The sequence below is a fragment of the Schistocerca americana genome, chromosome 2, assembly GCF_021461395.2.
Source record: "Schistocerca americana isolate TAMUIC-IGC-003095 chromosome 2, iqSchAmer2.1, whole genome shotgun sequence".
Lineage (NCBI taxonomy): Eukaryota > Metazoa > Arthropoda > Insecta > Orthoptera > Acrididae > Schistocerca > Schistocerca americana.
In genome coordinates, this window is record NC_060120.1 from 340,335,982 (window position 1) to 340,351,015 (window position 15,034).

The 15,034-nt window shown below is 38.7% G+C and overlaps 1 protein-coding gene across 2 annotated transcripts in view; it reads left to right on the forward strand.

The window, feature by feature from the left end:
• LOC124593679 (probable multidrug resistance-associated protein lethal(2)03659) overlaps nucleotides 1-15,034 on the forward strand; it is a 283,510-nt gene that overhangs the window by 172,621 nt on the left and 95,855 nt on the right. For both annotated transcript variants that reach the window (XM_047131975.1, XM_047131976.1), the window contains 3 exons: nucleotides 2,681-2,864; nucleotides 7,714-7,860; nucleotides 14,222-14,415. In XM_047131975.1, the coding sequence (XP_046987931.1) occupies nucleotides 2,681-2,864; nucleotides 7,714-7,860; nucleotides 14,222-14,415 (525 nt within the window). The remainder of the gene's footprint in view (nucleotides 1-2,680; nucleotides 2,865-7,713; nucleotides 7,861-14,221; nucleotides 14,416-15,034) is intronic.

Below are 15,034 nucleotides of genomic sequence, written 5' to 3' on the forward strand. Positions count from 1 at the left end.
ACTCTTCCATGTATACAACCTTCTTTCATGATTCTTAAACCAAATGTTAGCTATGATTAAATTATGTGCTGTGCAAAATTCTACCAGGTGGCTTCCTCTTTCATTCCTTATCCTCAGTCCATATTTTCATACTACTTTTCCTTCTCTTCCTTTTCCTACTATTGAATTCCAGCCCCCCATGACTATTAAATTTTCATCTCCCTTAACTATTTGAAAAATTTCTTTTATCTCATCATACATTTCTTCAATCTCTTCATCATCTGCAGAGCTAGTTGCATATAAACTTGTACTACTGTGGCAGGCATGGGCTTTATGTCTATCTTGACTACAGTAATGTGTTCACTATGCTGTTTGTAATTGCTTATCTGCATTCCTATTTTTTTTTGTCCATTATTAAATGTACTCCTGCATTACCCCTATTTGATTTTATGTTTATAAGCCTGTATTCACCTGACCACAAGTTGTGTTCCTCCTGCCACTGAACATCAACTTATCCATTTCCTTTTTCAGATTTTCTAACCTACCTTCCCGATTAATGGATCTGACATTCCACATTCTGATCCATAGAATGCAAGTTTTGTTTCTCCTGATAATAGCATCCTTGTGAGTAGTCCCCACCCATAGATCCAAATGGGGGACTATTTTACCTCTGGAATATTTTACCCAAGAGGAAGCCCTCATCATTTAACCATAGAGTAAAGCTGCATGCCCTTGGGAAAAATTATGGCTGTAGTTTCCCCTTGGTTCCAGCCGTCTGCAGTACCAGCACAGCAATGCTGCCTTGGTTGATGTTACAAGGCCAGTTCAGTCATGCCACTGCAACTACTGAAACTGCTGCTGCCCCTCTTCAGCAGCCACATGTTTGTTTGGCCTCTTAACAGATACCCCTCTGTTGTGGTTGCACCTACAGTACAGCTAACTGCATTGCTGAGGCATGCAAGCCTCCCCACCAACGGCAAGGTCCATGTTTCATGATTAATGCTAAAAGCCAAATACGGGTGGTTCATTTTATCAGAGGTTTGTTCAGCGAGCACAAAAGCATAGTGGGAAATAGTCATTCAACTCCAGTTAAAATCCCAAGAGCATATGTTTGTAGCGCAATCAATCAATATAGTGCTTCCTCGTGTGATATCTCACAAAAAGCTCTGATGGTAAAATTAGAGAGATGTGAGCATATATGAAAGCTTACCAACAATCATTCTTCCTGTGCACCATTCATCACTAGAACAGGAAAGGATGGAAGTGCAGTGACCCACAAAGAACCATCCAACATACACCACAAGGAGGTTTCCAGAGTATAGATATAGATTATAAAGTCTTGACCTGCTGAGGTAGGACTAACTATAACTTGCAGCTCAATTTTAGATACTATATTTTTCGTACCAGGAGGTAAAGGAAAAACCAGGGACATGAAGTTTTCATAGATAACTGATACAGCTGATGCATGGTTAATTGCCAGAAATGTCTAATCCCACCAAGGCTATGTCCATCCTATCCCAGTGATTTCCAGCCTGGTCTGTAGGTCTATTTTTAGGGTAAATCAGTTCGAAAGACAGAGCTACGTAATAAATGTAGTTTCAGGTGGAACAGCTGCTAGTAAAACACAATACTGCAGTTTTGATGAAGTGCAGACATTTTTTTAAAGCTGCATTTAGTCTCTTCCATGAAAACATCAATACCCTCATTAGTAAAAAGAAGGAACAGTACTAAAAAAATGAAATAATAGATGAAATTTCAGCTGATTTGTCGTGCATATCAGAACATCATGTGGAAATCATTGAAATTGAACAGATGTGGCTTAATAGTACAAATTAAAGTTGTACTATTATAGAACCAATAAAAAGAAATGTGCTGTGAGTTACTCATGCAAAAAAGAGGTTAAGTGCAAGGATTTTCAGATTAATGAGTTTTGGGCTGAACAGCTCTTTGAATGCTGTGCCACAATAGTGTATTATCAAAGACACAGTTATTCTAAACTTCCACTCTGGTAGCAAGTTTGTTTTATTAAAAACTGAATATAGGAATTTATTGCTATTCAACATGTGCACAGTTACATTTAAGTTACTTTGAACATAGGCATTGTTTGAGAATTGGTTTTTAGTTATTTCCAAGAATAGTGTTACAATAAATGTATCATATCAGCTATTTGTTTTAGTATTTTGTAAACATTAGGTGGTTGTAAGTGATTTATACATTGTTTCAAATACAAAAACATTTTAATAATGTTTATAAATTTTTAATATAATAAATCATTAAAACTTCTATTATTTTCATAATTAGAGCATTTAACATAAAGCAGTTTTATAAAAATCTGTTATAACTCTCAATATTTTGTGTATTATGCAGTATTCTGCATGCTTTGGCATGAGTAAATCAAAACTATACAGTGATAAAAGAAAGGATTCTCATGTGTCTTGTCAGGTGTAAGTGTCAATACTTTTACCCGACAAGCTGTAAGAGATGTCATCTTTCTGACATCTGCTAGGAAAGACCACAAACTGTACAGTACTTGTGTTAAACATACATTGCTTATTTGTGAATTATGAATTGTAATTTTACATACTTGCTGTTCATTACTACTATCATTATGAATGATGCACTATATGCTTTTCTCTTGTGAATATGACCAATAGTAAGTGAACTATTCTGAACTTCATCAATTCATTTTTATGTTTTTTAGGGCCGTCTATCGCAAAGCAGACATCTACCTTCTTGATGATCCCCTTTCTGCTGTTGATCCACATGTAGCCAGACATCTCTTTGATCAGTGTATTACGAGATTGCTCAAAAATAGCATATGTGTTCTTGTTACTCATCAGATCCAGTTTCTGCATCATGTAGATGAAATAGTTATTCTTCAAGATGTAAGTCTTATTTTGTTCCTTAATATATGGTGACAGTATCAGTGTACAAACTGCTTATTTTTCACATTTGTGAAAACTGTGACAAACATTGTATTAACATTTATCACTAGGTGCACAACCAGCCACTACAGGCTACCACTGTAAAGTGTACTGACAATCAGTGCTAATCTTCTCACACCAATAATAATGGGAATTATTTCTATATTAATTTTTATAGATAAAGGAAAAATGTACTACTTTTTGAACAAAATCACTGCTCTTCTTCTTAAAATGTTCAGCTGTTGTTTTTGTTTAGTACTTCATACTCATTTAGAGAACACTATCAACTGTCCATATGCAGTGAAAGTTGAAACTGTTTAAACCAAATATCAACGATGTAGGAGAAGATAGATTGCTACTTACTGTAAATATTACACATTATGTTACAGACAGGCACAATAAAAGTACACTTACACATAAGCTTTTGGCTAAAGACTTTGTTGGAAAAAGAAAGAGAAACACACACAGTTCAGTCACACAAGCAAGCACACCTCACACACATGTGACCACCAACTTTGGCAGCTCAGACCAGAAAGCAACTGTCATGAGGCATGGAAGCAGCAATCTTGGGGGGAGGGGGGGGGAGGGAGGGGGGCTGGTAAAGGGGAAGGGATAGCAGTGTACAGGTAGGGGGAGAGAGGAGTGTCATCAGGCAGAGTGTGCATGCACTAGATGGACAACAGGTGCAGTGTCTGGAGCTTGTGGGGCAGGGAGGTGGGGAAAACTGAGCAAAAAGGAGAGGAATAGAGAAAGATAGACATTGGCAGAGGGCGGCACACAAAGTGGGTTGGAGACAAGAATGGGGAGGAACTGATATGACAGAGAGGGTGGAAACTGTTGGATGGAGATGGTGGGGACAGTATGTTAAGATAGGTTGACGCCTGGGTAATTATGGGAACAGAGAATGTTTGTAAGGATAACTCCCATCTGCACACAAAGAAGTGCTCTCTTCATGAGCCAATACAACCCCAGACTGGAACAGCTAAACAGCATCCTTCAACAAGGCTTCTATTACCTATTGTCATCACCTGAAATGAGGGACATCCTACACAAGATCGGTCCACCCCTGTCTTCCCTTGCCACCCAACCTCCACAACACCCTAGTTCATCCCTATGTCACTCCCAATCCCAACTCTTTGCCACAAGGATCGTATTCCACTGGAACACCCAGGTGTGAGACCGGCCCATCCACCCACTCTCCAATTCCTATTTCAATATTGTCACAAGCTTATCCTATCCCATCAGAGGCTGAGCCACCTGTGAAAGCAGCCACGTCATGTACCAGCTCTGCTGCAATCATTGCACAGTGTTTTACATTCATACGGTTGTCCTCAAGGACACATCTCGACCGCCAAACTGTGACCGAAAACAAGGTAAACCCCACTGTGGAACAATATGCAGCAGAACATAACGTCCTTGATTTCAATTGCTGCTTCACTACCTGAGTCATCTGGATCCTCCCCTCCACAACCAGTTTTTCTGAACTGAATCAATGGAAGCTATCCTAACAACACATTCTCCGCTCCCGTGATTGTCACAGCCTGAAGGTACAGTAATATACCATCCTGACACCCTCCATCGAGCAGGTTCGACCCCCTCTGCCCTGTAACCTTCTCCCCATTCTCAACTCCCACCCACTTTGTGTGCTGCCCTCTGCCAATGCACCTGACCATCTTTCCTGCTCCTCTCCTTTTTTGCTCCATTTTTCCCATCTCCTGATGCTACACCTGTTGGCAGTCTAGTCCATGAACACTCAGCCAGACAGTGCTCCTCTCTCTTCCCACCCACAAACTCCTATCCCTTCCCCCTTCCCCTTCCCCTTCCCCTTCCCCTTCCCCTTCCCCTTCCCCTTCCCCTTCCCCTTCCCTCCCAGTCCACAATGTGGCGTCCATTTCACTTGACGGCAGCAGTGTAGTCTGAGCTGACAGAGTTGGCAGTCGTGTGCTTGAGGTGTGCTCACTTGTGTGAATGCATGGTGTGTGTTTCTCTTTCTTTTTCTGATGAAAGCTATGGCTAAAAGCTTCTGTGTAAGTGTCTTTTAATTTTAACCACCTGCAACTTAATGTGTCCTCTTTACAGCAAGTAGCAATCTATCAGTTCCTACATGGTTAAAGTTGTTTAATATAAACATAAGTACTAACTGACATTTATGTCCCCTAGTCCATGTAGTCTGATCAATTGTAGGAACACATGATACAGCACTCTTTTATTTTATTTTTGAATATCTGGTGATTTCTGATTCCTTCCTGATCTCTGCAAGTAACTTGTTAAAGACCTTTGCACCAAAATATGAAACTCCATTCTGAGCTCTAGACAGGAACGCAGTCTGTGTGGAAAGTACACTACTGGCCATTAAAATTGCTACACCACAAAGATGACGTGCTACAGATGCAAAATTTAACCGACAGGAAGAAGATACTAAGATATGCAAATGATTAGCTTCTCAGAGCATTCACACTAGGTTGGTGCCAGTGGCGACACCTACAATGTGTTGACATGAGGAAAGTTTCCAACCGATTTCTCATACACAAACAGCAGCTGACTGGCGTTGCCTGGTGAAACGTTGTGCCTCGTGTAAGGAGGAGAAATGTGTACCACCATGTTTCCGACTTTGATAAAGGTCGGAGTGTAGCCTATCGTGATTGCGGTTTATCATATAGCGGCATTGCTGCTCGCGTTGGTCGAGATCCAATGACTGTTAGCAGAATATGGAATCGATGGGTTCAGGAGGGTAATACGGAACACTGTGCTGGATCCCAATGGCCTCGTATCGCTAGCAGTCGAGATGACAGGCATCTTATCTGCATGGCCATAATGGATCGTGCAGCCACATCTCGATCCCTGAGTCAACAGATGGGGATGTTTGCAAGACAAAAACCATCTGCATGAACAGTTCGATGACATTTGCAGCAGCATGGACTATCAGCTCGGAGACCATGGCTGCGGTTACCCTTGACACTGCATCACAGACAGGAGTGCCTGCGATGGTGTACTCAACGATGAACCTGGGTGCACGAATGGCAAAACGCCATTCTTTCAGATGAATCCAGGTTCTGTTTACAGCATCAAGATGGTCGCATCCGTGTTTGGCGACATCGCGGTGAATGCACATTGGAAGCATGCATTCGTCAATGCCATACTGGCGTATCACCTGGCGTGATGGTATGGGACGCCATTGGTTACACGTCTCGGTCACCTCTTGTTCACATTGATGGCACTTTGAACAGTGGATGTTACATTTCAGATGTGTTACGACCCATGGCTCTACCCTTCATTCGATCCCTGCAAAACCCTACATTTCAGCAGGATAATGCACGACCGCATGTTGCAGGTCCTGTACGGTCCTTTCTGGATACAGAAAAATGTTGACTGCTGCCCTGGCCAGCACATTCTCCAGATCTCTCACCAATTGAAAACGTCTGGTCAATGGTGGCCGAGCAACTGGCTCATCACAATGTTCCAGTCACTACTCTTGATGAACTGTGGTATCATGTTGAAGCTGCATGGGCAGCTGTACCTGTACGCGACATCCAAGCTCTGTTTGACTCAATGCCCAGGCGTATCAAGGCCGTTATTACGGTCAGAGGTGGTTGTTCTGGGTACTGATTTCTCAGGATCTGTGCACCCAAATTGCGTGAAAATGTAATCACATGTCAGTTCTAGTATAGTATATTTGTCCAATGAATACCTGTTTATCATCTGCATTTCTTCTTGGTGAAGCAATTTTAATGGCCAGTAGTGTACTTTTACTTATAGTATTATGAAATTAACAGTTCACCCTAAATTTATACTTATTATTAATCAAATGTACCATTATATACTCTCAATCTCCCTGAGGAGTTTTAGCAAGATGTTTATTTACCTACCCTGCACAATATTCCTACTGCACACTTTTGTTTTATAAATGGTTTTCTGGTCTTACGTGCATATCCGCAGAAGATTTTACAATAGAGCAGTATTGAATGAAATTATGTTAACAATCCCACCTGCTGATCAACATAGTGACAAAGATTGCTTAAGTCCAACTCAGACAGAACTGAACTCTATTGTTAACTTACATACCACAATTTGTAATCCATCTGGATATCTAGGAATTTTGCACACAAAGTTTCATCTGGCATAGGTCCATTGATCTCCATTGTGTGTTATCCATACAGTCTCAGGTATGCATTAACTCAGATAACTAAACATTTGCAGTATAAAGCTGTGAACTTAATGAATAATTTCAAGATGTGAAGCATAGATTACAGTTACCTATTCGTTAATTCATTTCTGTGTCGTATGTAGCACGTGATGACACTGGATTAACATTCAGAAGTAGTAGCATTCAAATCAAAGTGTGGCTACACAGAGTAACTTTTCCTACATTTCAGTATATGATTTATATGATAAGTTGGTTCACTTTGAAAGGACATGGCCAGTTTGCTTCCCCATCCTACCCCTATTTGAGCTTGCACTCCATCTCTTATGACCTCTTGGTCAGTGGCTCTTTAAACTCTGACCTTCCTTTCCTTAATTTTCTATTCACTGCATTCTCGTAGAACTCTGGGCCCAAAGATAATATGCTGCAACGTTAGAAGAAACACGTGTGTTAAAGGATGTTATGGTTACTTATTTTGATGATTTATTCTTACAGTATAACTAATTACTTTAATTGTCAAGAGATATATTACTGAATTTCCTATTCATTCACATATACCAATTTAGGACCTGAAAAATTGTGTGTTGATGAAACATGAAAAATGAAAAAAAGAATACTGTTTGCAATATGAGCTATTTGAGAAAAGGAATTATCTGTTATTATTTTCAGGGCTTGGTTGAAGCAAAAGGCAGTTATTCTGAACTTCAGGAGTCTGGTCTGGATTTTGCAAAACTGATGAATTCTGAGCTTGAAGATACAAGTGCGGAGGAAGACAATGAGCCTGAAGATGAAGTAGGAAAACGAGATCCTATTGAGGTGAGCTAGATTAAAACTTGTAACTAACCTTAACCTGTAGTGTCCATGTCTAACTCTCCTATATATTTGAGCTCTAAAGGTTACATAACTTTTCTGTAAGCATTTACAATGCTTACTTCAAATTGTTCTTCTCATAAATTATCTCTAAATCATGAGTTGTGCCTAAATAGCTCCAAAGTTTACTTAAACACACAGGCCACGATGTCATGTGATGTGACAGCAGCACTCTTAGCATATGAGATCAAAACTATAGCATGTGAGGAAACACATTGACATGAATGGCACCCCTTTACTGATACACCATCCCAACAAATTATGCCACAAAACCCGCAGGCCACTGGGCACTCATCCATGTATTAAGGAAACATTTTTGCTCCCAGAAACAGTAGTTAACTGAATTCTTTCTGTTAGGATACTATATATTCATTACTAGTTATGAGCATTCCTTACGTGTAATATTTTATTGTTTCCTGTTACATATTCTATTATCTATACATTCCTTAAATTAGCTAATGCACTGCCTAGAGCAGTCATGGCTCTTCCTACAATTAAACTGAAACATCAGCTTAAGAAATGTTTAGTAAAACACCCTTTCTACACATTAGAAGAGTACCATACTTATATGAAGAACAAAAAATGCTTTGTGAAATTATGTGAACAGAAATAAGTAAACACCTTATTGTAATTTTGTTGTAAATTAATGACATATTCAGAAGAATGTGTCTTGTGTATTGTAAAAATAACTTTAATCATTACTGTTTCTTTGTACATGTGCAGTGTACCATTCGATGTTGAATAAAGCTATTATTATTATTATTATTATTATTATTAGACTCAAGTACTTTTCCATGGCATCTTTCTCTCATTCCATACATTCATACACTCCCCTGAAGGGTCTCTTTCAGGATAGGATTTATAGAACATGGTGTGTGAATGAATAACGAGAATTTTGTCATATTTCTTCACCCACCTTCCAAAATGCATTAGTGTCCCGTTGATAAACCCTGCCTTTTTGGAAATCACACAGGTTCAAATCTGGTGATTTTGGTGGCCACACAGTTTGGAATGATTGGCCAATGATTTTATTTCTCCAAATGTATTACACAGTAACCTAGTGACCTCATGAGCATTGTGATGAGGAGCTCCTTCATGCTTCAGAAAGATGAGCCCAAAGCACCTCCTCCTGTAGAGCAGGGATAACATGTTGATGAAGCAGATCACAGTAGCATGTGCCATTCACACTGCATGCCCTTGGTCCCTAGAGTCTGAGTTCCTCAAAGAAAAATGGACCAGTCTTAACTGTGTCATGGAGCCACACCACACAGTGATGCATTCACTTTGCAGTGGAACTTCATGAACGTTTGTCATTGCTAATGATTCCCAAATGTGACAATTGTTAGTATTAACTGAAAGAAACATAAGAGCAAAGTCTACTTCAATGTCTGTACCACGTGGCAAAAGTTGGTGTGTAACGTGAAATTTGTACAGATACCATTTCACAGTTGTTCACAGCACTTTGGTCCATGGAATGTTCGGCCATCACAGCACAGCTTGTACACTGTTTGAACACTGCACATTGCAGCCAACATACTCATCAATTGCATCAATAATTTCTTTAATAACGAATGACACCACTGGTCATCAGCCTCTCCCAGGAGCAATTCCTAAATCCCTAGTTAATTCGAACTTCCAAATCATGTTCTTCAACCCTGGTGCAGAACAGGGCCCTCTCTCTATTCCTTTAATGTGTCAGTACTCACTAAGAGCAGCAGCACTATTGCTGTCGTTTTGATAAAGCAGCTTTATGAGTAAAGCCCTGCTAACCTTCTCCAGACCCATGTTGACTCTCTGCAACTGTAATGGACACTGATGCTTGTGTTTCAAACCTACGTTGCCATATCAGTACTGGTGCTTAATGACAAGTGATGGCACTAACACTACTAACAACACAAATCTTGCACTGCACAGTCTGAATGTCATTCCCATAAAGTTGGCCCATTCACTGGCTCAAGTAGTGAAAGTTTAATTATAACCACCTTGTACATGCACAGATTATTGCCTTGTCTGTACCAGAGTATTAGTTACTACGGAACATTGTGAGTCAGTCCATGTTGCTTACCTGACTGGCTCAGATGCCCCTCAGATGCAAACATCTGACAAGTCCTAGCTGGCAAATAATTGTAATCAGTCAGAAATATTCCTGTTAGAGCAAAATGAATGTTTCATTCCTCAGTGAAATCCCAAACAATAAATGAACCACTCTTCACCATTTCTGTTCATGTAGGCTACTAGTCAACAAAAGTGTGCAGTAGATGCTCTATGACATTGGTGGTCAAACTGTTCTGCTCAAGAGCCAGTACTGATGTTTCGGGGCAGTGCCTCATGCCACATATATACCAATCTTATTGTTAATTGGTAACCTGCATAAATTAGCATGTTATGAGCCCCCAGTAACCAACTACATTACAGGCATGGTAGATTGGCTTTCACCCCCAAGTACTGATAGTTAAAAGTCAGCACCATATTGAACATTTCATGTTGACTATGGTCTGTTTCAGACTGGTGGCAACCTCAGCAGTCTAACATTTGTGACACTATAATTTCATGGATAAGTGTTGCTTTTACCATGTTCATGATTGACTGTCCTTAATAATAGTATTTGTACTTATATTTAAATACACTGTTGAATATGAGTCACCATCACAAAAGTTTGATAAGTGATTTAAATGCCAGTTTTCTTCTAACCACTATGTTGTATTACAACAACCTTAATTAATTTATCATTCCTTGTTACAAATAAGTAAAACTTTTGAAGATGACCATCCCTATAATGTGCACTGACAATTCTGTGTTACTTCTGTGTCAAAATTTATACCATGGCAGCTATTGGGTACTGCCCTTAAGTTGTCAGCAATAGAAGACAAACAATAAAACATTCCCCCTCTCATATCCTTCAATCCTGCAATAGATGCACTGTTTACCTCTCTGTCCTTGAGGTAAGTGGCCAAATTTACTTACCTCATTGTCAAATTCACCAACATCTATTAAATCTACACTCTTAAGAAGCTCTTAATGTTACCTGATGTTTTTGGATGTGCCTTTGAGTAGGTAGATGAATATCACTATAAAATACAGCTGACAACCACTGGCCACAACAGTACTTGCCTTGGGCCAGATGCAGCCAAAAGCCCACAGTTTGACGACCACTACTGTATGAGGTTTAGAAAAGTAGGTGAGGTATGTTGGACCATGTAGTCAGTCATTGAAGTGTTCTCAGAAAATTCGTATGTTAGATGTTGTCCATAGAAGGCAAGCCTCTGGGAGCAGTTTCCACTCTTTCCACTTTTTAATCTTCACGTAAATTTAATTTTGGAGCACAGTGCACTTCAAAGGCAGAGTTTCATTTTACAGTTTTCTCTCACGTTCTTCAGTATTCTGTCTGCATTTTGCACTTTTTGGTCAATTATTTGAGTAGATTGAAAGCAAGACTCCCTAGAAATCACACAGTGGATATTTGTCCAATTTTCATAGCCAAACAACAAGTTGAAATTGGACAAATTGACCAGCATGAGGTGTAGTTTTGGAAAAAAAACTTGTACTTAATTGCTTGAAAGTTAAATATATTATTTTTCATGTTTTCTGAACAAAACTGGAAAATAAAAAAATTGAAAAAATAGTCAAATGCTGTGGGAAATGTTTTATCTAAAAGTGAGAAAGAAAACAAATTAGAGTAACAATTTATCTGCCTTTGAGTGATGCTTAAAATCATGTACAGCATATGAGGTGCTGATTGAGAATTTTAAGTTCAGTATTTATAGAGTATTAAAGGATGTTTGCCAGGTATCTGCACAATCCACAGACAGATATCCTCTAGTACTCTTTAAAATTGTAAGATTCTAAGTTAAATGTTGAACTTTCTCAATCAGCACCTCATTTGCTGTATGTGATTTTGAGCATCAGTCAAAGGTATGTCAAATGTTTCTCTAATCCATTTTATTTCTGAAACTTCCTGGCAGAGTAAAACTATGTGCCAGACTGAGACACAAACTTGGGACCTTTGCCTTTCTAAAGCAAGTGCTCTATCGACTGAGCTACCCAAGCACAACTCATGTTCCGATCTCACACCTTTACTTCTATCAGTACCTCATCTCCTATCTTCAAGACTTAACAGAAGCTCTCCTGCAAAACTTGCAGGACTAGCACTACTGGAACAAAGAATATTGTGGATACATGGCTTAGCAACAGCCTAGGGTATGTTTCCAGAATGAAACTTATTTTAGTTCTTACTTTTATCGATTTGACAATGTTGGTTTTTATGAAGTATATTTACAGTTATAAAAAGTCTTTAACACAAGTATACCAATTGTCATTGAAGAAACACATTCTACTGAATAAACTTTCACTCTTATCGAAAGTCAAAGTTTGTAAATAATTTGTGTAATTTGCTAAAGTAGTGAGATAAAGATGTTCATAACCCAGAGGTTGGTTTAAACACCACAGTGTTTTGGTAAATGTAGAACTCTTGTGAGTGATATTCTGTTGCTTCCCTCTGATCTATGAGCTGACATACCCAGCCAGTCAGTTTTAGAGAGGGGGGGGGGGGGTGGTGTAGAATTTAACATAGACTTTGAACCACAGTGCAACATGGCATTCCACAAGTACAAACCATTTCTAGAGGTGAAACAAGTCATAAATGTTAGAAGAAGTAGTATATAGTTATTTTAGTGCAATAGATTTTCGTACCCTTGCATTGTTTTACAAATTCATGTTCAACCTTTAAGTAGTACTGAGGTATATTTAAGCATATTACAAACCTAATTACGCTTATAGTTAAGTTACAATATTATCCTATTTATGTCCTATTATACATACACAAACATGGATTTGTATTCCACCTCCAGTCGCACCATTTCAGCAACAGACTTCAGGAAATTGCCGTGTACTAGAAAGTTTTTTAAACAGGCAAAAGATGATAAAGGAAACTTTGCAAAGTAAAAATAATAAATTTATGTAGTTAAAATAATCAGGCTTTGAAAATATAATATAATTGGATTGATAAAAAATCTACTCCCCAAATAGTGGCAGGAGAACACACGTATAAAGGTATTTAAATTAGCAAGCTTACAGACCTAGTGGCTACTTCTTCTGGCAGAAGGGTTGAAGGAGAAGGAGGAGGGGTGAGGTGAAGGAGTGATGAGGTTTAGAAAAGGGGGAGACACCTGTGAAGTAACACAGGTCATATAGCCTACCAGCTGATAGGCAAAAACTGTTCGGTCTTTTACATTGACGTGACTACTTCTAAGTTATCGATTAGGATGAATGGGCATAGGCAGCAGGTATATACTGGCCATACACAACATATTATTGCAGACAAGCTCTTCGACATGACAGTTGGACCACAGTGCCTGTTTCACCACACGTGCCATCTGGATTCTTCCCCCAGACACCTGTTTCTCAGAACTCCACGTGTGGGAATTGGTGTTACAACATATCCTTTGTTCTTGCAACCCACCCTACATTAATTTGTGTTAATTTCTTCGGTCTCAGCATTTATTTCCAGTGACTATTCCTTTCTTCACTCCCGTTTGGTTTTCTACATCTTTCATTTTCTGACCTGTCTATCTTTCGCCACGCCCCTCCCACCTCTCTCACAAATAATGCACTTATGTTTTTGCTTTTATTAACTCATGCACAATGTTTGGCAATAATCTCTGTCTTACATATTACCGTATCTTCCACCTGTAAGCTTTCAAGTTTTCAAATCCTGTCCAGTGTAGCCTCCAACAATCATATTTCCTTCTCATCCTGTCCAGTAAGTCTTCCCTGACCTTGGGTTCTGGGTGAGTTTTCTGAACTTTCCTAAACCTTGCTAATCCTTTTCTTTCATCACTCTTCCTTGTCTCAGCCCTTCTCTCAGAAAAATGTGCAACTGACGCCAATAGCTTGCAAATTTCAGTAACTTTGTATGTGTGCTCTCTTGGTGCTGCATGGTGAGTAGATTTTTTATTTGTCAAATTATGTTAAATTTATACAGTGTACATTTCAAGTGCATGTATGTGTTAATTGGAGCTATTATTATTTGTAACATGTTTCTCTCTGACACATTTGTATTCCACCTCTAGTCACACCATTTCAGCCATGGACTATTTGAGTAACTTCCTGTGTTCTAGAAAGTTAAACATTATTGTGCACTGTGTATTCAGGCTGAGACTAAACAATCTTTTAATCTTTTTTTAATATGGATATACATTCTGTGTTTTTTTATCTGCTGTGGTAATTTGCCGTGTAAAATAAGTCAAGCATTTACAGGATCTAATTCAGTAAGAGCTACAGCTTCCATATAAATGCATGCTATTTGCAGCGAATGGCATCTATAGAAGAAGCATCAGCACCACGACAAGAAGCAGAATTAAGAACCTCGGGTGGTGTTAGAAGTGCTGTGTACTTCTCATATTTCTCTTCTGGTGGCAACTACTGTCTACAGTTATTTGTGGCTGTTGCATTTATATTGACACCAGTGGTTGTTCTGGGTGGTGATTACTGGCTCTCATACTGGTAATATTTTCTTAGTCATTTAATTTACCTGTATTGTTAAACTGTAATGTTGTTAACATTTTGTTTCCAAAAAGAAATTCAGTTTACTTTATCTCATTTGTGTTACTAGTGTCATTTTTTTTAACCATATAGATGCCACATACCAATGTGGAATAAGAAGAATTTCCAGGTGGGCAAAAAGTATTGTTTATTAATAATTGTATCTTAACACATTTTAACTGCCTCCAGTAAGAAATTCTTGTTATTTTGTGGTGTTGATACTGTGGTGTCACAGTGGTCTTTTGTGACCATTGACATTAAGTGAATTAGGCTGCGTGTGAGCAGTGTATTACTGCATGTTGTTGCTTAATTGCAAATGTGCTGTGTTTCAAAACAGACTTTACTATTGTCTCTTGCTTTTTGAATGTGATGTTGTGCAGTGATTTGTTAGTTTATGATTGTAATAATTACTGTTGGAGGAGTAAATTGTTGATAAATGTGATGAGAATGACTTCTTCAGTATGTACCAGTCTTCTTTAGAAATAAATTTTGCTAATGATGAAGAAGAAGATGATGAAAATAATTATTATGAGTACAAGCAGTTTAGAAAGAAAAATAGTAAAGAACCACCAAGAGAAGA